We start from the raw sequence: 24,057 nt of genomic DNA, 5'->3' as shown, positions 1-24,057 counted from the left end.
TGTTTAGATTTATCAAGTATCTCCATTTCAGTCACTGTTTGCTCAGAGCATGTCTCCCTGGCCCTGAATCTCTGTCGTGAGGGGATGAGCGGCAGGCATGCATGAGCAACATACGTGTAACTGCATCCCTCCGAGCACACACCAGCATGACGGTCACATCGGATCCAAAGGGAATACTCACAAGGTCGGTGCGACAGATTTCATTAATCTCGTTTAATTTAGTGTACGCACAGCGGGGTTAGGACGGTGCCCTCGAGACCTCCGCACACACGGCAGCGGCCTGGACGGGCACGTTTAAAACAGCGAAAACTCGCCTCCCCGAAGCCCCCCGCCCCCCAGGAAGCGGAACCGGGAGCCTGCGCGGGGATTTCCACCCAGGCCTCTCCCTCCCCCCCTGCCCCCCCCCCCCCCGGAGGACGGCGGAGATGGACGCCTCCCGCCCCCGCGGCGACGCCAACCCACTCCCGCCGCCTCGGAGCGGCCGCCGCCGGCCTATGACAGCCACTTCCGGCCGCGCAACGGCCGGGCACCCGCCCAGCCCCGCTCTCCCCCAGCCCGCGCTGCCATTGGCTCATCCCGCGCGGCGCGTCACGGCTGCGCGGCCGCCGGTTGGCCCTGCGCGGAGCGCGTGTCCCGGAGCTGGCCTGCAGAATGGGTTTGGGGCGGGGGCGGGCCGCTGTCGCCTAGGCGACAGCGCAAGGCGAAGGCCGAGAGGAGACGGGCGGCCTGCGGGGCCGCAGCTGCCGTCAGCGTCACGTGTGGCTCCACTCGCCTGCGGATTGGCGGGCGCCCGCTCGGCGGGGGAGGGCGGGGGAGGCGCCACGTGACGCGACGCCTCGCCCGCCCTCCTCGCCGCTCTTTCTTCCTCCCCGGCGCCGCGCGCGGCGGCCGGTTGGCTGTTGCTGTGGCGACAGGGGAAGGAGGGGGCGGGGCCGGCGCCCCACCTCGGCCGCGCCGCAGCCCGTGAGCGCGGCCCCGCCGCCGGCAGCGCCGCCCAGGAGCCGCCGCGGCCGGGAGCATCCGCCGGGCGGGCGAGCGGGGCGGGGGCGGGCGGCGGCCCATGGCGGGCGGGTGAGGAGGGGCCGTCGGCAGGTGCAGGTCGGGCGGGCGGGCGGTCCGCGCCGGCGGGAGGATGCGTGAGTACAAGGTGGTGGTGCTGGGCTCGGGCGGGGTGGGGAAGTCGGCGCTCACGGTGCAGTTCGTGACCGGCACCTTCATCGAGAAGTACGACCCCACCATCGAGGACTTCTACCGCAAGGAGATCGAGGTGGACGCGTCGCCCTCCGTGCTGGAGATCCTCGACACGGCGGGCACCGAGCAGTTCGCCTCCATGCGGGACCTCTACATCAAGAACGGGCAGGGCTTCATCCTCGTCTACAGCCTCGTCAACCAGCAGAGCTTCCAGGACATCCGACCCATGCGCGACCAGATCATCCGCGTCAAGAGGTGACTTGCCCGGCCCCCGCCCCTCCGCCCACCCGCGGCCCGGCCCGGCCCGACCCGACCCGACCCGCCGGGGCCTGCGGGCCAACCGCCCCCCGGCAGCGCGCCCCCCCCCCCCCCCGGCAGCGCCCCCCTTGGCCTGGGCCCGGGAACCGCCGCTGGAGGGGGGGGGGGGAGGAGGAGGAGGCTGTCGCGTTTTTAAGCCGTTTGCCTCCTATAGCACAGTAAGTTTGGGGGGGGGGGTAATACGTCAGGTGGGTTATGGAAGCGCCGGCAAGTTGCGGTCTGGCGGCGGGAAGGCGGTCCCGGAGCGCTGCGCCGAGCTCCCCGGCGTGCTCCCCTCGTGGACAGACTGCGGGTGCATTTGCGGGGGAAGCGCCTCGCTGTTTTCCCGCACCGCAGCGCGTGTTCAGTGATAGGAACCTGCCTTTGCATCTACCTGTACAGGTATCTCCTTAAATTTCCCACCTCTCGTAAAAGTGCAGCGCGCCAGCCTCTAGTGAGAAGGGATGGTTATGAGGTCTAGGCCTTCTGCATGCCAGTGTTTCTCTCAAATTTCCCACGGTTGCACTGCCAGCCACTCTGTTATGAGCAAGCCCACAGTGGTGAAATACACGTACATGTTGCCAGTCTGTTTTTATAACCACTATGTTGTTTAGATATGTGTCAATCAGTTAGATGTCAGCAGCTGAAATGCAGCCAGTTCCACTGAAATACGGGTAGATGCACCATTTGAAATCATAGCAACCATCTGAACTGTAGCGTGGATGAGAAAATGCCACTGCCAAATCATCCTAGACCTAGATCTGTTATTGCCCATGAAGAGAAACTGTAAATATAGCACAGAACTGGTTGAGGCTTGGACATCTGAAAGGGGAACTCTTGTAAATAACTTAGTTGGGCCACAGCTGTTGGATTTGCATCTTAATACAGACTGGGGCTTAAAAGGTGATAATGGCTAATCATATGATTGGGTATGGTCTATTCACAGAAACTGCTATTCAATACTAAGGCCTGGGGAAGATGCGTTTTAAAACTAGAGAGGGAGTGAACAGAGGAAAGGGGAGGGAGGAGGCAAAGTTCTGTTATTTTTGGAGATTCACAAGTTTCTCATAGTAGGTGTCTCTTGTATATATGTCCTAAATTTTTCACAGGGGACTTCTAAAGTCTAGTGTAATTAAGTTATTTGGAATCTATTATGGAAATACACTTAAGGTATCTTTGCTTTCCTTATTGTTAATGCATACCTTATTTGAGAAGATTTTTTTTTTTTAGTAGTAGTTAGACTGTATTCCTTAATAAATGCCTGCTGCTTTCCTACATTTAATCAGTGATATAAATTCAGTTAGTCTCTGAATGTTTAGCTGTGCTTTTTGCAGCTTGTGTTGTACCTAGCAATGGAGTGTCTGCATTCAGACCCAAGCTGACAGTAAATGACAATACATGAAGCAGAATAGAAAGCAGCTTGTACTTCCATAGTTGTATTGACTCAGCACTGCTGAGGATAGGTCTAAAAGCTGCTCTTATTTTTCTTCTGTCATCTATTACCTATTTTATTGCAAGACTTCAACTTTTGACTTTCAGGAACCGTGCAAAATACACGTGAGCAATATTTTAATGTAAAATTTCACTTATGTAAAGTAATCTTAAAAACAGATGAAATACTACATTTAGCCAGTCCTGAAATTTTTATTTGAGTTGTAGTTGAAAGGGGTATGCTGTTGACTTGAAATATTAAACAGTGCGTTAAAAGTAGTTTAGCAACTGCTCCAGATTTTCACTGTTCAAACCTGTGTTGTTTTATGTTTTTTTCTTTCTTTTTTTCTTTTAAGACTTTGACTGTAGTGTGACTTAAAATTTGCAAGCAATGTAAGATCTAATATGCCATTCAATTAGCTGTTAAAAAGGGTGCAAGTTTAACTGGAAGAATGCCTGTTTACAGAGACCATATGTATCTGTACGTGCCAAGGAGTTCTAAATATAATCTACAGTTGCATGAATGCATTTTGTCCATGTTGAGAGACAAATAATTGTAGTCCTGTTTACTTAAGGATTTTGTATGAGTTGTACCTGAAATCCAGAAGTACTTGTTTATATATATACTCAAAACAAAACAGTGATCTAAAAATCTCTGAATTTCTGTTGTACCTGGAAACTGATGGAGGAGGTCTCTGACCTATGGAATATATTGGTAGGTAGCACCACTCTTTGTATTTTAGATGTTGCCTTCACTACATTTATTTTGATGAAAGAATCTCTATATTGCTTATATAATTAGAGAGTAATTACAATTATTCTCCCAAGAAGCAGAAAAAATAAGTGAACTTCCTCCTTCAGGTTAAGAGATTCAAGCTTGAATCTTCTGTTTCCTTGGTCTATCCCCCACATACCACACCTCCATGTAGCAGACCAAAGTAAGCTAAGGGAGCCCTTCATTCCACCTGATGAAGTTGAATCACTTTCTAGGAGTGAATGTAGTGTTTACATGGTGAAAAGAGCCATATACCATAAGGTTTATGCGTGTGTTATGTACTACTTTGAAGCTAGTGGTTAGGTCACTCAGGTGGGAAGGGGTTTAGATCACTGTTGTCAGTATAGTTTCTGCTCTTATTCCTTGGCCATTTAATATTGAAAAATGCATAAATAATCTTAGAAACAGGACCAAAATCTGCATCTCTCCATTTCCAGAAGAGTTTCCTAATGGCAAAACTATAAAGTCAAGTTTCCTTTTGTAGTGTGTAGTGTGGTAGCCTTTAAGACTGATATCCTTAAGTTCTTTCCTGGGAAATGTAGGCTTAAATGTAAACCATATTCTTCTTTTCAAAGTAGATGAAACATTTTGTCTAGATCTTTCTCCAGAAAAGGAGTCCTGTCAGTCCTGAGTGGATGGATGCACCTCCAGCAGTTCTCACAGGAACATGAATTTAGAAGAGAGAGAAGTTTTAGATGTGCTCCCTGTACCTTGCTCTAGGCCAAAGGTTCCCACGGTTAAGCATGCTGCCAGCATTGGATGGAGGATCAGGGTGGTACAAAATCACAGCTGCTGTTCTTCCTCCTCCAGATGCTGCTGCTTACAGTAGGTTTTACCCATCTAGTGATCTGGCTGTAGCTTGTGCTGTGCAAAGCAGTAGCTTCTGCACTGAACTCTGTTTACAGTGCCTGCAGATAGCCCTGCTTATCTGGAACATGTGCTTTAGTCCTCATGTGTGGGAGCAGGAGTTTGACAGGCAATGTGCCCCAGGTGAGTGAAGCAATGGATGCCTTGTTTTGCTCGGTGAGGGATGTGATTAGAAGATAAGAGGACAGAGAGGTTGTGCCCTAATGTGGGGCAGTGCATTGTACAGAATGAGGCCATTTGTACCTGGGCTTGGGAAGCTGAGGGTGCCTCCATGCTCATTTAAAGTTGCTGTCACTGAAGATGATAGCTAAGTAAACTTACATTTACATTACCTTACTGGACAATTGAATGTTTATGCCTTGTCCCAACCACATGATCTTGGCAGTTCAGGCACCTCATACCAGTTTCTGGATCCCACTTGTGCCAAGTCTGTCCCCTAAGCCTTGGTTTCTTCTGATGCCTGCGGACATGTGCTTCCAAGTGCTGGAAGTTTTTAGTGGTGGGAAACTGGAGTGTACATAAGCATAATACTTTTCATGTGGTGGCTTCACAGGGCGCTTTTTACTTTTCGCATACAAGAAGGGTGAAGGGAATCAAGTGCTACTTTGCTGCCTCCTGGTGAGAGATTATACAAAATATATTATCTGTGCATTTGTAGGTACTGCAATTCTGAGACCTCCTTTCCCTCCAAAATGGATTTGCAAACCCAGTAGCAAAGACATGTCTGTTGTTTATGTGCAGATATAGCCCACTCTAGTTTCAGAATAAGCTGAGTTTTCTGAAGAAGCCTTTTAGTTGTGAGAATGAGGCAAAACTGGATGAGTGGGCCTGTGCAAGTAAAGGTCTGCAGTGAAGTAAGAACAGAAGCTGTCAAGTGAAACAGATTGGAAATGATACACCCCAACTAGTTATGTAGGTTCAGAGAGAAATAATGAGCATGCAGATTAAAAAGTTTATTTTTTTTTATGGAAGGGAGTTAGGTAACTTCTAGCACTGGTGTGTTTGTCTTTTGTGTGTTTAGAAAGCTCCCTGAAGAGAATCTGCTGATATGTACCATATACTGAGTTTTAATATTGGATATGACTTTGTCAGTATTTTTCTCCTGTCCTGAAGGTATAAATGTCTAAACCTCACTGTTTATGTACTTTAAGTGCTTATGCAGCTTCAGTACCATAATTTCCACAGTCTTTAACATACATATTTTTAGCAAATTCCCATGAAATAGAAAAGGATTATTATTTCTATTCAAGCAGAAAACTAAAGCACAAATAAAGGACTGACAAAGTTAATTGTGTTCCTCACTTGTAAGGCTTTCTCTTGACATCTGCCCAGTGTTTTAGAGACAGGGCTGTTGTTATGCTTGTGCTCTTGAAGCAGTATGTCAGGTTCTCCAAATAGCTGTACATTTGAGAATTTTTTTTCTCAAGTAGTGAAAAATGTAAATAAAAAACTTTTCATTAATCTATTGCTTTTTCTCTAGGAAACAAAGACCAAAAGCAAACTTACTAATTTTGATTCATTGAAAATGTGGATTAAACAAATAAACAAGGTTATATTATTATATATATATAATGTTATATATATCATATATATATATGATATGAAATATCATGGGAATGTCTCTGAGTTGACAATGTTCTTTGTAGAGGTGTTTATCCTAAGGATGAAAATCTGCCTCCCAGTCTGGGAATTCTGCATGGTAATTCAAAACATACAAGAGAAGTAATTAGGGAAATTTATTAATTGTGAAATCAGCATCTTGAGTCAATGATAATTGATGTATTTAGTAACTTAGTGGTGATTAAGTCTGAAAAACTATACTTGAAATTACAAAATTGCTCAAATGTCTGAATATGTTGCTTTCAAAGTACTATGAAAATTAAATGTTATTTTATTCAATGAGTGTTTAGCACATTGGAGTCCTGATCCTGATTAAAACTGGATAGTATGATCATACAAATGACTGTAAGTATAGAGTTTTGAGGGGATGAAATAGTTTAATTTGTTCTTTAGCTCTTCAGTGTAATAGTACTATTTAAACTAGGTTAAATTTACTGATGCTCTGAAATTTTATGGGTTTCTCATCTCACTTTAATTTAGGAAAATATTTTTCTCATTTTGAGTTCTCTTTCATGCATTCCTTAAGAAACACTGATAAGATGCATTCAGAAACAAACATGGCTCAAACCTGCCAGGAAGAAATAACTAAATATTCAATAGAAGTGTAACTTAGAAAATACTATTCCTTCTAAAGTGGTGTATGTGAGAAGTTAGCAAATATCTAGGGACTTTCACAGCTGTTAGCCATGTAGTGATGGCAGAAATAAGAAGAGACTGATATCCTTAAGTTCTTAGCAGGCGATTTTTTCCAGTGGAAAACTTGATGTAGTAGACTACTCATCTTTAAGTGAGCAAGGCAGGAAACAAAAACATGGTCCGCATCCTCTGTAGGACTCCTTGCAACCTCCTGGCCAAGCTGCCAGCCACTCTGTTGTGCACCCATCAGGCAGAACTGTGCTTTATTACTCTTTATTGCAAGAACAGATGAATAAATTCCATGAAACACTCATACATATTTCTAAGAAAAGATAGGAAGCGGGATGGAATTCTGACATCTTTCATGCAGACATCAGACGACATATTAAAATATTTTTCATATAATGGAAGACCTATTCTAGCCTTTCATTTTGTGGCAAGGGACACTTACAGAAAGATGTGTCTCAGTTGAGAACATTAGGGAGGAAAAGAATGCAAATATTTTAAGTATCTGTAGAGATATAAGGAAGTGAAAAATGCAAGTAGCCAATCTGATCAGGTTGACTCCATTTATAACATCAAAGCCTTCAGCACTGACCATATGGTGATCCCCCTCCTTTTGGGGGGATTTGTATACAGATCATCCCCTAAAAAGCATCTATGACAAGTTTGCAGGTTATAGGACATTATTGTAAACTTTATTTAGTCTTAAACTCAGATTTTTTTTTATTTCTTTTTATGCTGTTATGCTTTTAAATTCTATATAGCCAGAAAAAGTTGTAAAATTATTTTAGGTTTTTTAGTGACTCTACCTTTGTGTTTTAATTTGCAGATCAATGGGCTAATTCCGTCAGACAAAGATTATAGGCTTCTTGATTTACCTATGGAATTCATATGCAGACCACCCTCTAGAAATTCTGTCAGAGTGCACATTTTTTAGGCTATAGAAGATTATATTTTAAAGTTGCATGTCTTAGTCTTAAACTCAGGTATTTCAAGGTGTTCGGTGCATCTTTGCAGCATATTACTTTTAATGTTTTCATGTAGAAGCTTTGAATTATATTCCATATTTGCAGAGTTCTCTTGGCTCTTCTTTCCTCACTCTCCCTTTCTTAAACATAAGAAGTATTCATGCTACTTTGAGTTATTTTCTGCAGAAGCCACAAAAATTTGAGACTTGTTAGCAGGGAGTTTTCTAATGGTTTTTGGGCTATGTTTTTCCCCTAGTTAATCATATAGGTATTTCTTCTGAGACTGGGATTCTCCCCTCTCTGCCCCCCCAATCCCTCGAGCCAAGGTGACGTGACAGTTTGCGTGGGCACTGAAAATAAACCTTTTTATCCCCTCATTGTGTTCTTTGAACTTTTTTTTGAAAATGCCAGGTAGGCAAGCTCCCTTTGTATGTATATTTAGTTTAGATTGTGCTAGTTTAGAGTACAACACATCTTTTTTTTTTTTCTTTTTTTCTTTTTTTTGTGATGCCTGTATCACTTAGCATCATCTTCTCTTTTCAGGCTTTAATTGCTGTAGCTCATGTTGTAGAGATGTGTGAATAAATATGGATAGCTAAAATTATCAAATAGTAGAACAGTATGTGGCAAGACTTCTTAAATTTGCTTTCAGTCATGTAGTGTTACTTGATTGTGTCTGTGTCAGAAAAATGCTCTTTAATGTGCTAAAATCACTCTTGTATTTGGTCTTTAATGGCTTTCATAGTTTAGTATAACCACATTAATGCTTGGGGTTGAATATACTCTATCCTCTTGATCGAACTGTTTTGATAAGGTTTTGCAATGAATAATTGAAAAACTTTATCAAAAAATCATTGGTCATCAGGATTTCTGTTAGTTTTACTGTTGACATGTAGAAGACAGTAATTCTTTAAATACTGGTTTTTATAGTCAACACGTTTGGCAGTAGCTTGCATCTTTTCTTTAAAAAATAAATGTGATGCTCTACCCTTCAGCTGAGTAGTATGTTCAAGAAACAAATTTTGTTATTTGGTCATAAATGAAACATTTTGAGTAATAGTATATTTTATTAAAACTTTTGTTAGAAGGCATACTCTTCAGACTGAAATCTTAAAAATAGGTGTTCCTTGACAATTGAGAGAGAGGTTTTAGATGAATAAAAATTAAGATGTCTGAGAGGCTGGCTACCCAAAAAAATCATTAAATCCATTCCTTTACTAGCTTTCCCCTAAATAATGCAGTTTTGGAATTATGTTCACCTAAGAACAAACCTGGGGTTACTGATTAGTTCACTTCTGAAATATTGCAAGCATTGTTCAAGCTTTTCTCCTGGTAAATTGCGTAGGTGGTATGCGATGATAACGTTTTGAGAGAGAATAGGGAAGCAATTGGGACTGCAGTACTAAATTATCTTGGCACATAGTGACTTGTACAAAGATTTACATGATTATTAAGGTAACAAGAACCATAGCTATCTGCTGCTTCATGTTCTTATTCATTAGATTTCTGCTTTTTTTTTGCCAGAGGTTTCTAATATAAGGCTGGTCTTCAGTTTTTTGCTGCAGTAATGCAAACAGCATAGTCTAGATAGTTTACAGTGATGAGGGCAGCTCAAACACTTCTTTTCTTTGTCGGTGGGGTTGCATTTTAGCAGCTGTAATTCCTTAAATCCTAGTCTAGACAGGAGAATTAAAGGTGTGATATGAGCATGTTATCCTTTCTCAACATTAATGTCACATGGCTAGCACATTAAGTTGGTGCTGTACTCTTTAAAAATGGGTGGGTAACCAAATATTTTATTCTTGTCTTGGTCAGGCCTAGACTAGGTGAAAGACCAAGTGAAAGACCAAGTGAAGGACAAAGAAGGAAAAATATTTTTGGAGTTGATCAGCTTGTTTTGAAACATGACTTGAGTCATGTAGATAACATCTATATTTTAAAAGGTGTCAATGTTCTATCTTCTGCAAAATATCAGGGTAATGATGCAGACAATATTACAGTATTTCAAAGTATTAGCATAATAGCTTATGATAGTGGTCTGTGGTAAAATAAAATAGTTCTTTACTTTCTGCTGTGATTTGGTGGCTTCCCACTATTGTTCTGGATAACATGTAGCAACCTAAACTAAAAGATTAATAGTGTTTGAGATTCTCACGTGAGTATCGACTTGACCACAATTCAATTTGAACTGGAAATGAATTGGATAAGGGTGCCGAACTTGAAGTGCTCTGAATGTTATGAGGAAAGGCTTCAGACCTGGGTTTCTGATTAGCTGCAAAAGAAGACGCTTTCAAGAAATAACCACTTAGATCACTTCTCGGCTATGTGTGTGCTTGCTGTGACAAGATAGTTTTGTTTTGGTAGGAGCATATTTGTGCCGTTTGCCCTCTTACTGCTAATGTATCTTACAGTATAGAGAATAGGACGGAACTAATCAACCTGCTTTCTTCTGATCAGATTTGGTTACAGTTTCCCACATTGCCATAATCTTTTTAACTGCTATGCTAAACCTTACTTTAAATGTTTTATAAAGGTGCAAATGATTTTCTTTTGGAAAAAAAAGAAATTAAGACCTGTCTAGTAATGCATAAATGAAATATTTCATTAAGAACAGCTTTCCATCTGAAATTTCCTTTCTGTGTTTTTAATTTCAGCTTTAAAATTTAGAGGTTCATTGCTTTTGTCAAAACAAAATGATGAATCGAAGTCTTTCGCTTGGACCATGTTTTCCCCCCAAAATTTACAAAAGAACCCCCCAAAATCTGCTTTTTTACCTGCCTCTATTTTTAATTGCACTTAACCGTGGTGCAGAATCCTGGAAGTATGTATCTTGTGCACTGTAAGACAGCAGTCCTTATTTGTATACTGCTAATACATTGCTCTTTATGAAGGTATGTTTCCATTTTGCTGGTTTTTCTACTGCCAAAAGGACGTAATGTTATAAAGGGTTTTTGTAGCAGTACTACTGCTTCTGTCTACAGATTCAAATTTTGCTCTCTCCTGCTCTAATAATGGTGTTGACAAATTGGTGTGAAGATACTGTTTTGGGTGGGCGTTTTTTTGTTTGTTTTTCACTTTAGGAATTCAAGGTATTTCTATTTTTGACAAGAATGTGGAGGGCAGCAGATGATCACCTTGAATCGTTTTTTCTGGAGCATTCTTTGAGATGCCTTTCATACGCTCAAAAAAAAAAAAAAATCTCTTAACTAGTTTGAGTGCTTCTCGATCTCCAATCAAATCCAGGCTTTCCATCTCGCTGCTTAAAGCCGGCATCTGTTCGGCTGGTCTCCGAAGCAGTTAGATTCTTTGTGGCTGACATGCAGGTTACTCCCTACAATGCCTGGAAGAGAGAAGCATGAGTCACCTTCTGCTGGGCTAATGCTGCGATCCACACTCAAAATCCAAGCAGGGATTTGGAAGGAGTTCTTCCATTGGATGTTTTTTGGTGTGTGTTGTGTTTTGTGTTTTTCCTGGTCAGATTTAGTACCATTAAAACTGTTTCATCTCCTGTGGGTTCTTTAACAATGATAACCTCCTCAGTGAACAGCATATGGTTGCTTGTGAGTTTTTTCTGTTGTCAGTGGTGGATTTTGCTGTGTGTTGGTGGGAGGGGGTGTTTTGGGGGGAGGTGGTACCAAGCATGCAGAATGCTGCCCAAAGTAGAACAGATGCAGGGAGTCCTGGCACTAGCGTTCTGACCGTGCTAAGCACTGGAAGAGACAGACTTTCCTTTTTTCATTTTCAGTCATCTCTTCCCTTTCCCTTCTGTGGAGAAATAGGGAAGACCTTAAATAAGAAACGGGTCTTGCAAAAGAGCTTGGTGTTTCTTTTCTGTGTCAACTCTTTAGGAATCTGCTTTGCTCTAAGGGGTGTAGTCCTGCCGCAGCAAACCAAGTCATCCATCTCCTTACATATGCAGCCTCCCTCCTCTTGGGAGGCAACCCTTCTCCCCTGTTAGGCTGCGTAAAGATTTTTAAAGAATGGGAGAAAAATAGTGATCACTTCGCCATCATGGAGCAACAGTTGATTTTTGTCTGAAATGCTGCGGTCACCTGGACTTACAGGAGTCTTTCGGTTCCCGCTCGCTGTGTGGGATATTGATTTTTGGATTTTTGCAGTGAACTCTTAATTTAAAATGAATAAACAGACCTGAGAAATCTTTGAGTTTCAGTCCTTAGTGTCTTTCTTTAGGTGACTATCCATACTAGTTTGTGCACCTGATTTTTTTGTTTGTTTTCTCTCTGGATTTATGAATTTGCCTTAGTTCATATTTTCCTTCATAGTGGCTCATCTTCAACAGGAAGATGGATGGGTGTTTTCTCAACCTTACTTCCAGGTTGGTGTTTAGGGCAGTGTTCTGGGAAATACAGGTGTGAAAATGCCTATGGCTAAAGAAGGTGCATGATCCAGGTCTTTTACCTCCTTGACGTGTGCTGTAATCACTATACTGTTATGTAAAATGTGTGAAACAGCACTGCTGCTACATCCTTTTATTCCCATGTTTTTTCGTGAAAGGGATGTCAACTGTTTTTTTACTACTGGTGTATGTTGCTATACTCACAGACACATGTTTAGTGAATTAAGCATCTCAAGGGACTAAGTTGCTTGCATGCCTGGTCTATAAATCCCTAGCAAGCCTAGGGTGTGCAGCTTTCTTTGATTCTGATATATGGTTCAGCTAGTTTTCCACAGTAGTAGGCCATCAGGCAACTGAGTCATTTTGACAAACACCTAAGATAGATGGGGCCTTCCAGGAACTTAAGTGCATAGGCAGAAACTTTGTGGATCAGTCTCTTGAATGTGGCTCCCAAAATTCTTCCGGAGTCCCCAGCCTGTATATGTACCTCAGTTTTGTATTCAGGCCTAGAAATACTCACCATCATAATATTTTTCTCTTACATGCTGCTTTTTCAGATCAGTTTCTTCCATTCAGGTTTGAACATTGGAATTGATAAACACCTTTGTATGGATCTTATTAGTACAGAATATTGAGCAGGCTGGAGACTTGATTATCATAGTATCCTTGGTATGGGCTTGACAATTGTTGTACTTGAAGCTGATCGGCTGGTCAACAGTGCTTCGTTACCAAACTTCACAGAACTGCATGGGACCCTCACCCAAATGAGGTTGTTCAGGTTTAAGTATGAACATTCAGAATATTCTGGTTTGTGGACTTGTCAATACAAAGTGGGAAAGGCTTTCTCTTTAGACGCCCTAACGTTCATGCTCTCCTTTGAAAATTCTATTTCCTCTCTATGACTTGTCAGTCCTTAAAATACAGACTTTACATCAGCTCCTTAAGAATACATTTAGCAGTTCTCCAATGTCTCACTTCTCTAGAAAGAGTGCTGTGCACAGATTATTGCTGATTATAAAATTATATTTGGAGTAGAATCTACTTAACTCTGTTTTGCACCTTGGGCAAATAGCTGTCTGAAGGTTGATAGATTCTCCCTAGGAAGAAACTTGATACACTAATTTTCGTATGGATCTCTTCTGTATTTTCGCTAGTTTGGAGATCTTTCCCTTAACTGCAGCCTCACTTAGCCTGCTGAGAGTCCATAGCTTTTGATGTTATCTCAGTATCACCTGCTTCTCCAGTAGTTATCAGTTGGCCATGTGAGAGAGCTGATAGCCTTCTGCTGGTTGATCCAGGATGGTGTTCCAAAAATTCAGGCATTACTGCATATTATGGAGTTTCACTATATCCACATATTCCGAAATTCTGTTCAAGTTATGGAGAAGTAAGGCTGCTTATTTTTGATGTGGTGAGTGTGTGATTATGTTGTGATAGGATTAGGTTTGAAGAACTCTCAGATGCATTTAAAAATAAAATAATTGGATCAGGTCATGATTTTTCCAAGACTATCTGAAAGGGTATTAAATGTTACAGTCTTGCCTCAAATCTGACACTGTACACGGTCTCTTCATCTGCACTCGTGTAGCCTCTGTTGCTTCTTACTGAAGCATCACTTTCATTATCTAGTAGCTTACAAATTTCTGATCATTTTATTTACCATGTAGCAGTTCTTAGTTGAGCCTCTTCTAACCCTTTTATTTCTAGTGCTTGCTGTAACTGGATTTCATAGCAACCAAATCCAGATGCTTGCTAACAAATCAGATGATGAATCTGTCAGCAGTTTTTAGCAAGAAATGCTGTTCATATTACCACTCAAAGTACCAGGTTTTACTCAGGGCTGCAGTTATTGTGGAACCATCTTTGCTGCCACTGGGCCCTATACCTCAGCTTCAGTATTGACTGAGCGACTGAAGGGTTGTTGGACTTGCTCTGCCTCTGTGTTAGGGTGGTTTTCCAGAACCTTAGTGAGCAAATGCAGTCCTTCTGGAAGGCTTGTTGCTGGTAGAAAGAAGTCGTCTTGGGTATCTGGGGATGCATTTGCAATAGGTGTAAAAGTCACAGGCAGTGTCCTGATGGACCAGAGTTACTGTTCATTTCATCTTCCTGGATTGCATTTTAAAAGACAGTTACATTTGTGATTGCCCAGGATTCAACTCCTGGACAACTGTAATGGTTTATAGACAGGAGATGTAATAGGAATATGTTAAAGTAGGGCCCCGTTTTAAGAGAAGAAAGTGACTGGCACCTGCAGACAATATGAAACAATAGCTCTGAGAAATGTGATAACCCATCAGTGATTCCACTGAAGTATAACAGACATATTTGAAATGTGATAAAATTCTTAAACATTTCATAAGAACCTCAAGCTCAGCATCATGGTAGTCTGATCGGGTGATGGAAAGGTTGTTTCCCCTGACTGCTTCCTCTTTCCACTTTAGTAACTCTTTGATTAAACAAATCCACATAATCCAGTTTTTAACCTATCAAAGTTTACAGCGTGGCTGTGTTCTGAAAAGGAAAATGAAATACACAGAGAACTACCATCGGTATACTTGAATTTAAAAGATCCAGATTATTCTGGACATGAGGAAGGGGTAAGGAGAATAAAGTGCATGCCATATATTGCAAGGATTACCGGTGCATCACTTAAGGCCTAATACAGGTATACTGAGCAAAAAGTTGTGGTTACAAAGTTTTCACCTCTGAGAAGAATTGCTGCCTTGTAGACTCAACACAGGAGAGGAAATAGGATTGTTTTAAGTAGTTTAACCAGTATTTGTTTCATGGTTTCTCAAGAACTTGATCATTCAATGCAATTTGCTGTGTATTGCAGGATGTTGAATTTCTTGTTTTTCCTATTTTTGACCCTAGTAAATTGTATTTGCCTGAAGTATTTAAAAAAAAAAAAAAAAAAAAAAAAAAAAAAAAGCTTCCACTTCTTAATCAAAATGAGGACATTCAAGCAAGATAAGGTAAATTGCCTGTTGACTTCTCCTGCAGATGGTTTTTATTCTGAAAGAAAGTGACTGCCATCACATTACTTTAATCTGCCAGAGAGGGACAATGGAAAGCTCAGTCTGAGATGAAAGTTGAGAAGGCACACCTTGAAAGTCACTTATTACTCTAAAATTAAGCTGTTGTATTGCTTTCCTAGCCAGGATAATTGGACTGGTAATTGAAGTCTACATTCCTCTCCCAGAGATGATCAAAACACCTTCATTTGAAAGACTTTGTCTGTCAGCAAGAAGTATGGTTAGATTAAAAAGACTGGGAACAGTCTGGGCTTCACACCCCCTTGCACACCTTGATATTAATTGAAATGGCCTTTCTACATAGGACAACTTAATGTGAAAAAAATAATTACTGGGCTATTTTCAGGAAATTCTAGCTGCCGAATAGTGATTCAACCAAGATGATCTTTTGGGCAAAGAAGATGGTATGGGTGTGTGGTACGTTTAAATACAGACCTTAAAAGAAATCCAGCTTTTTCAATAATACTTCCTAACCGTTGTTACTATTGTTTTGTAGGTTAAATACACTAATGCATTCATCCTTTCTGTATCTAGACTTTGACAAATAGACATTTAAATATTAGGTGATATTTCTTATTTCTAAGCATAAAAACAAAGTTCATTATAATCTAGTGTCTGTCACAGACTGTTACGTACTGTAACTAAATGCCATTGCTCTTAAAAGTAAGCTTGCCCAGAAAAAATACAGGTAAAATGTACACATGAACCTATGTCCTGAAAGGTTTTTCAATCTTCCAATCTTTGGGGGGAGGAGGGAGGACACAAAACAAAATATGGATTTCATCAAGATCTTTTAATTGTGTTCTATTTACGATGGTGTAAAATAAATAATGAAATACCCACATGCAGACTAAGCTGAAGTTAGTTTCTAAACAAGTTTAGTTAAACTGGTGTAAAGCCACGTTATTTGATCTCGGTTCAGATGAATTCAAGTGTATTCCTAATTTAAGCAATATTGAAATTGGTGTCCATGTGGGAATTTGCAACATTTTAAAGAAATTATTTAGGCAGGCCTGGTTGGTTGGGAGGTTCCCCCCTCCCCCTCCACCCCCCCCCCCCAGTAAAAATTTTCGCTAAAGGACATAACCTTTTGTTGCATAAGTTTTCATTCTTCCCGTCCCAGGCATGCACATACTACTTTTGCTGTAAGCTAGGAAACCCCATCCTTTCTGTCAGCTGAGTAACCACCTATTTGAGTGACACAAGCCAGCAGCCAACATGCAGCCGCTGGCAAAACGCCAGCACGGCTCTCCTCTGGTGCTCCAGCCATGCTGACAGCCGGGAGCCTTGGGCTGTGACCCCTGCGCGCCGGCTCCGCGGTGGACGCAGCCTCTTGCAGTGCGGCTGTTTGACGCCAGCCAGAGCAGCCAGGTGTGCGCAGCCCCGGTGGCCCCGCAGGGTGGGCAGCCTGCAATGGCAAAACCCTGGAGGGTAACCTGCTTGGTGGAGACAAGGCCCAACAGCCGATGGGGTTGAAAGTGCACGAGATGGAATGAGCTTCAAGGCGCTCAACTTCTACAGAGATGCTCTGTTGTCCTTAAAGTAGCTGTCAGTTAGAGTATGGTAATTCTTTTGGGAAAAGGGTACTTTTTAAACCTAGAGCCAGACCCAAAGAATATAAAATATATATATATTGGAAAAAAAAGCTCAAAATAAAATACAAATAGCTCGACATCTGAGACAATGAGAATTTCTCATTCTCACCGACTTGATTTTAATAGTTGCTTAAATATTAGATTTGGTATATACATATATACACACATAAGGAAGAATAAAAGGTTAGATCTCACCATTTTATGTACTAGATACCCTCCGTCTGCTCTCACTTTATAAACACTAATTTCTAACTAGGGAAGTTCTGGAAGCTAGAATGGTTACATCTTAGTTTCAAGTCTTACAGTGCATTTAGGATGTTGATTTAGAAGAAGTTACTGTTTGTGGAGGGTGGTTTTTTTAATATTATAATTGGCACTTGTCTCATTATAGGAAGAATGAAGTTCCTAAGAAAATGTTTGTGGTTGCTATGGAAGAGGGGTTATCAGTAAACCGTCCTATATGTTCTCAGTGCAGTGGGAGATTATTTCATACTTGAACCAAAAGTTTTAAACATTAATGCAAGATTTTAGAAGCTCTTACTTTTGTGTATTCATCTTTATATGTGAAGATGGTTTGACTTAAATAGATGCTGTGCTCTTTCTGGATCAAATTGCTTGAGTTACGAAGTTGAATTGTTAAGGATGGGAGTCGCTTCAGAAAACTGTGAGGAAGAAAACATTCTTGGTCCTCTATTCATCCTAAGCAGTCCAACTGAATGTTTAAATTATTTAAACCACAATTAGAGTAATTAAGTTATTCTGTAAGATGAGGGCCAGCAACTTTCCAAAGTCATGGCAGAATGTGTTCCCCCCCACCCTCCCTTCCCAAGTTAAAAATCAAATGTTCCAGTAGAAACTCGACAGGAGAGAAGAGGCTTTTGCGGCCGCTAATGAAACTAGTTGGGGTCTTCAGATTCACTGTTGTAATCCAAAAGTTCCCAAACTTTTTTTTTTAGTAGTGACAAATTTTATTTTGGTAAAAGAGGGCTTGACAATAATCAAAAGTATATGGAGTCATAGCACTGCTGCTTAAGTAAAAGAGAAAACACTAAAAGTTATTATTGTCTCATAAATTGGTTCTCTGTAGCAGCACTGCCACTTGCTTACAGTTTCTATAAAATAATCTATATGCTGAATAATTCCCAGAGTTGTAACTTAATTGTACTGTTGCGAGGAAAGTCTGTCTCAACAGAGCGTTTTTTTCTGCAAAGTTTTCTTATAAGCTATGTAGGATATTTTAATAGCTTGAAGGACATTAAGCTGTATTTCTCTGCGGTTGCTAGGGTAACAAAGTACTGTTTCATACTAGACACCAATTCTCTTCAGGCTATGCAATATTGTATAAACTCTGGTGCCTATTTACCTTAGCTCCTAAAAGGGGATTGATAGGAGAGCAGATATTTATACCAGGTTGTTTGCCTCTTAATCCTTTTATTTATTTATTTATTTAGATGACCTGAAGCTAGGCTCATTGCAAAAGGTCAAGTTCTTTAAAAAGTAAATAAATAAAAGCAACTATGGTAATGCAGTTCATATCCATATGTAGTGCTTGATTCTATAGGTCAGGCAGTGGCAATCAAATTGTCAGAGGTGAATTTTGTGATCCAAGCTTGCATATATTTTCAGAGGCATATACGTGGATAATGCTGAAAATCAGAAGGTCTGTCTTATTCAGAGTAAGAAAGCTATTACCTTGATATAGAGAAGTGCTAACATTTTGAGTGGTTCTAATTGGGCAGCATGGCATGGTAGTTCCTGAATTCTAATCCTTTAGAAGCAGGTGATGCTACTAAGAAGGTTTTGAAATAATTGTTAGGCCTATTCTTAAAGACCTGTAAAAGTGTAATTTTAATGAGCTAGAGAAAATCCTATTAGAACAGTTTAAATAAGTTTTGTAGGGTTTTTTTCCCTTCCAGTGATTGTAATTTGGTTAAAGGAACACGAAAATGTTTTTACTTTGAAGAGTGAAATAATGCCTTACAAGAGATATGCTCTTCTGGCTTTTCTAAAGGGCTTCTGCATTTGAATATTTATGTTTAGCCAAACTTTTTTGCTTTGTATATTCACTAATAAGTTCCCCTTTGTAGAGTTTAAATAAACAAGGATAAGGAGATTGAAGCTGTCATTAACTTATGCATTAAGCTTTAGTTAATTCTGTAAAATCTGTTTAATTCACTTTGCTTTCATAATGAAAAATACTTTCTAGGTTGTATGTCTACCATGAGTTGTGTAAGTAGGATTATCGGTTCCTAGACTTAAATATATGTATAATTTTGGCATTTTTGTGGCCCAGTTGAACCAAATTAAACACTGGGATTTAACTGGACATGGCCCTGACCAACCTGGTTGAGATCTCATAGCTGACCCTGCTCTGAGCAGGAGGTTGGACTAGAGACCTCCCAAGGTCTCTTCCTGTTCAAGTGATTCTTTGCTTCTAAGTCTGACAGGAATTAGAAATTGAAATAATGATTTAAGTTCCAGCCAAACTGTAGGCAACAAAGAGATCTTGCAAGTATTGTGTTTGTGGAAAAATCCAGCTACAGGCATAAACTTTGATACATCTGAATTGGTACCAACCTATTTGGTTAATTCCTCTCTCCCTCCTTGTCAGTGCTCCCTTTTGCCATAAATTTACAATAACTTTTAAAATATTATAGTATTCTATCTAAAGGTTCATATGTGAAAGGATACATTTCTGAGAGAAACTTCTTGTGACAATGCATGGACTGATAGACAAATGGCAATGCATGTTAGGGTCACTGTTAAATTTTATTGAACACAGCAATTTAATAAATCAAAGATATGAAAATTGGAATCCATAGATTTGTTGTATGATGTATGAGAACCTTATATTGCTTTTAATAGATGTCTGCTTTTTTATTTCATTGCCCTTACAAAGAGATAGTCAAACCCACGTCATCAGAGCAGGCAGGCTTTTTGACCTTCTAAAAATTCTGTAGAGAAGGAAGGAGAAAAAGAAATCCCTCGCAGACAGCATATGTTTTAAGATATTGTGAGCCCTTGCAATACCCACTCAAGCCTGTGCAGTTGTACTGAGGTAACAATCTTGATTTTGTCCCCATGCCGGTATTCTTTGCTCCTGGTCTGAATTAAGGCTAATCCAATAGTTTTATTCTTTCTGCTGGCAAGCTTGGCATTGACATGGAATCTACCGTAACATATCTGTCCTGAATACAATACCATTGTAAAGAAAGCCTGAAGAGCTGTGCTGTTATGTGGCCTGCTGCTGAGAATAGTTAGGATATAGGACTTTTTTCCTCTTTGTAACTAGAGCAAAACTGTTAACAAATCCTTCAGGGTATTCAGGTTATCTCAATCTCTAAGGATGGGAGGCCTTAAAAAGTGTTCACGTGTCATAGGCATTCTGAGGTTAAGGCCCACTACTATTGGTTTTTTCAAGTGGGAAACAGGTACAGAGCTTAAGGGACTCACTAGAGATTACACAGGATATCTGTGGCTGAGTATGGAACTGAACCTGCATCACTTAAATCCCACGTCAGAGTTTATCGCTTGATTCTTAATGTGTTTTTTGCACAGTACTGGAGGATAAAGTTTAAGTGATTATGTCTCTAAAGTGAAAAAATGGTCATTTTAAAGAATGTCAAGTCTATTTGACGTCTTTAAAATACAAATAAAAATAGATGATAGTCTCTTTAATTTTAGTATCTTCTATATATTGTTGATAGGTACTGAAAGCTTTGACATATTCGTCGCATTCATTACACTGCAGTGTATATTATTAATAATGTATTAGTATGGCATATGGTTCAAATAATTTTTTAAGGTCAGAAAGCTAAGGCAGTCATTAAGAATAATTTCCAATTATGGACCTAAAGTTTAAACACTTAAATATGCAACCTAATTTTCAAAAGGTTGAGCTACGCTTACAGCTAGTAGCAGCAGTTTTTGATAAACTAGATACTTAACTTCAGATATCCAGTCTGGAAATTTAGAGTGATAACTTTGTAGTAAAGCAACTGCACCGTGCCTCATAATGTGTTCATAGATTTCCTGATAACTAGATTTCTTTCAAAGCAAATTGAATATAGAGAGAGGAGCTGAGCAAAATCAGTGCTCTTTTGAGAATGTAAGATCTGCAGAAAGTTTTAATTTTCACATTGATTTGGAAGTATCACATAAGAAACAAGAATTGGTCATGATGAAAAAGCCAGGTAACAACACTTCTCTTGCATTTTACGTAGGATTGAAACTTTTGAGGTTATTGTTTCTTAAACTATACCATGGAATAGAAAGTTCTCATTTGAAAATTCCAGTGTTCAAGTGCTTAATGTGTCCAGCATTTCAGGATTCAATCAGATGTTGTGGACTTTCAATTGTACAAGACCAGAAGTTAGACTGGCCTGGAGAGGGAACTCGAGGGTTGGAGTGTTCAGATGTGCTCGCAGCAGACCTGCTGCTGAGTAGGTAGATATTATATATCACTTAGTCTTTTCAGTGTTTAGGGACTTCAGTTTTAAATGCAAATTGTAATGATAAATAGCAAAAAAAAGGTGTCAAGTACACCTGTCATAGATTCCTTGTTGTCATCCCCAGTGCTGAAAGTGCTGTTTGCCTCTTGCCTCCTGTGCCAAAGCCTCACTCAGAGGGAACTGATAATGCCATTGGACATAGTTTAAATGTTCATGGAGTTCTGCTAGCTTGCTGAGGAAAAGGTCTCCCTGACATCTTGATGATTAGTGGTCTCTTTTTCTTCAGGACTGGTTGGATGCTTTAAAGTCTATAGTGAATCCTTCCCCCATAGAGCAAGTTGGCAGACCATTAAAGTTTCAGGTATTTTAAGCAAGGGACGCACCAGAGTTGCAAATACAGGCTTTATCTGCAGTGACTTGTAGAAGCAGGCTGAACATCTGGAAGGAGGTTATCATTGTTCTAGTTCCCATGTGGGATCTTAAATATGGAAAATCCTTTATAAATAACAATTTCTCCCTGAAGTGATTGGGACTAACCTGGAAGATTCTTCAATGTCCTTCATACATGGATGTCATGCATCGTCTTGTTGTCTGTGTTGCAGCAATGGCACATAGGTTTATCAGATAGCCTTTGAGTATGTGTATCATATAGTATCATCCATCATTCTTGTTAAGGATTTCTCCCTTGCAAGTTCTCTGCTGAAAGCGGCCTAGAAATAATGTGCTCTGGGTGGAGTATAGTGCGTTGGGTGTTGTTGTTTTGTTCCTTCGTCTTTTGGTTGGAAGAGATCTATTTCCTCTAATCCTTCATAAGTACCGTAACAAGGCTGAGCCTGCCAAACAATTTCTGTACAAAAACAGCAATGGCTGTGACTTTTGCTAGACCTAGAAATGAAACTGGAAAGTGTAAGCTGACTATAACAAGCACCGAACTGAATTTGCTTTAAGGTGCTTAATTCACATTGAGGTGATTATTTTTAGAAAGCTTCACAGATAGCTTCTGAGGCCTTCTCAAATGCATATGGACTGGTCGTTATTTGTTATAATAATATTAGTCTTTAAGTTGTTTTACAATTATTATTTAATTTGATGTCCTATGAGTAAGTACAATTACTCTGACTTTATATACCTCAGTCTACCCATCTGAAGAGTTTTTCCCAAAGGCTATATAAAGAGTTCATGTCAAAGCCTGGAATAAAATGTTAGATCCCCAGTCTTGCAATTAGGCGATACTCTAGTCTTTATAGCAAAATAATTCATGACTCAGCCATCTAATTGCAATGGGACTTCCAATAAGCTCTTTGAATGATTTTTATAAATGAGAAGAAGTTAAAACTTTTTTAGTTGGGTGTTGTTGCTTAAGTAATTAAATCCTTACACAACATAGCTTACAAAACTGAATATTAAATGCAGTTAATTGGTAAACTGCAATGACATGTTTGTGTAATTTTAGTGGGATTTTTTTTTTACAGCTGTTCTGTATGGATTTACCTGAGAAACTGGAATGATTTTCATGTTGTGGAGAGTAAACCACTCAAACTTTGCAGAAACCTAGATATTTTTGGGCCGCTCTTGCGCGCTCGCTCTCACGTGCGCGCTCGCTCTCTCTCTGCATTCTATATATGCAAAAGGGTATAGACACATATTCATTGGTGTGCATTTGCAGAACTATGTGGAAAAAGGTAGAGCTAAGCAGACTTTACACCTGTTGTCAATTTAATCCATAACATTAAAATGTTTAAAATACTAAAAAACAAGAAATTAGTATTTGGACAAAATAAAATGTCCTCTTTACTTAAATTTCTTAAAATAAGGTAGTAGTCATTTTACAAGATTTTTCATAATTTTTTTTTCTTATTGCTTTGGTTCAAGAATTGTAACCTGCAAAAAATGTTAAGTTTGTTTCCACTTGAGGACTCTGTAATTTTACTGCTCCTATTTCTAATGTTTGAGAGGCTCAGAATCAGATTGGAGAACACTGTGTCTTGTCTTATCCTTCCAGGCCAATGTGATTTTTAACTATTGAGGATTTTCCTTTAAACATCAAAGAATTGTTTGAAAGGGATGAGACAGTTGTGATAGTTAAGCTTGGAATGAATTGTTTTTTTCTCAATGAGGAAACTTCAAGTTATGAGAGATTTTACCCTAGGCAATCAAAGTTTGCAAGTTAGATTATAAAATAATGCTTAGTAATATGACTTATGATTTGTTATATACAATACATAGATTGTATACGAATTCATATATATATATAAAAAATAGATTTAACTGCCCATCTTTAGCTGTTTCTGATACTTTATTTCATTCTGCCTAGAATTTTTTATCCTTTGCTAGGATCCTTGCCACAAATTTTTGTAAGTATTAGATGAGGAATAATTATTTCTCCTGAACATCCCTTGTTATTTGTATCACCATTGGTCTTCCTGAGATCTTTAGCCCTTTAATGACTTTCCTTTTCAACATATCAAAAGTATACCAGAAATACATTCTGAGAAGAAACCTGCATCCAACAGAAGGAGCTGACAGTGGTTTAGAGCTCCTCTTGAGACTCCTTTTGATGGTTAGGAATCGTTGTCAGGGATAGCTGTCTCTACCTTTCAGTAGTCCCAGTATGTAGCATGTAAAGCTGGAAATCCATACATCTTTCCATAAATTCAACAGGGCCTAAGCTAGTCATAAAAATAGTCTTTAAGAACACATGTTCTTTCTCTTTATTTTTTTATTATGCAGGAAGTTTGTGCATTTCTGGTTGAACATGTCTGGCTTTGATACGAAGCACAGGCAAAAACAAAGTCTTGAAAAGATGCAACCTTCCTGAATATTAAGTTGGA

The 24,057-nt window shown here is 39.9% G+C and overlaps 1 protein-coding gene across 1 annotated transcript in view; it reads left to right on the top strand.

Annotated features, from left to right (window-relative positions):
- Window positions 1–830: 830 nt before the first annotated feature.
- The window catches only part of RAP2A (RAP2A, member of RAS oncogene family), a 32,711-nt gene continuing 9,484 nt past the window's right edge, over window positions 831–24,057 (top strand). The window contains exon 1 of the mRNA XM_064504549.1: window positions 831–1,446. Within this exon, the coding sequence (XP_064360619.1) occupies window positions 1,133–1,446 (314 nt within the window). The 5' untranslated portion in view covers window positions 831–1,132. The remainder of the gene's footprint in view (window positions 1,447–24,057) is intronic.

Source organism: Dromaius novaehollandiae, chromosome 1 (assembly GCF_036370855.1).
Source record: "Dromaius novaehollandiae isolate bDroNov1 chromosome 1, bDroNov1.hap1, whole genome shotgun sequence".
Classification (NCBI taxonomy): Eukaryota; Metazoa; Chordata; class Aves; order Casuariiformes; family Dromaiidae; genus Dromaius; species Dromaius novaehollandiae.
The sequence above is the reverse complement of the archived record's forward strand: the minus strand, read 5'-3'. Positions and strand labels throughout refer to the sequence as shown.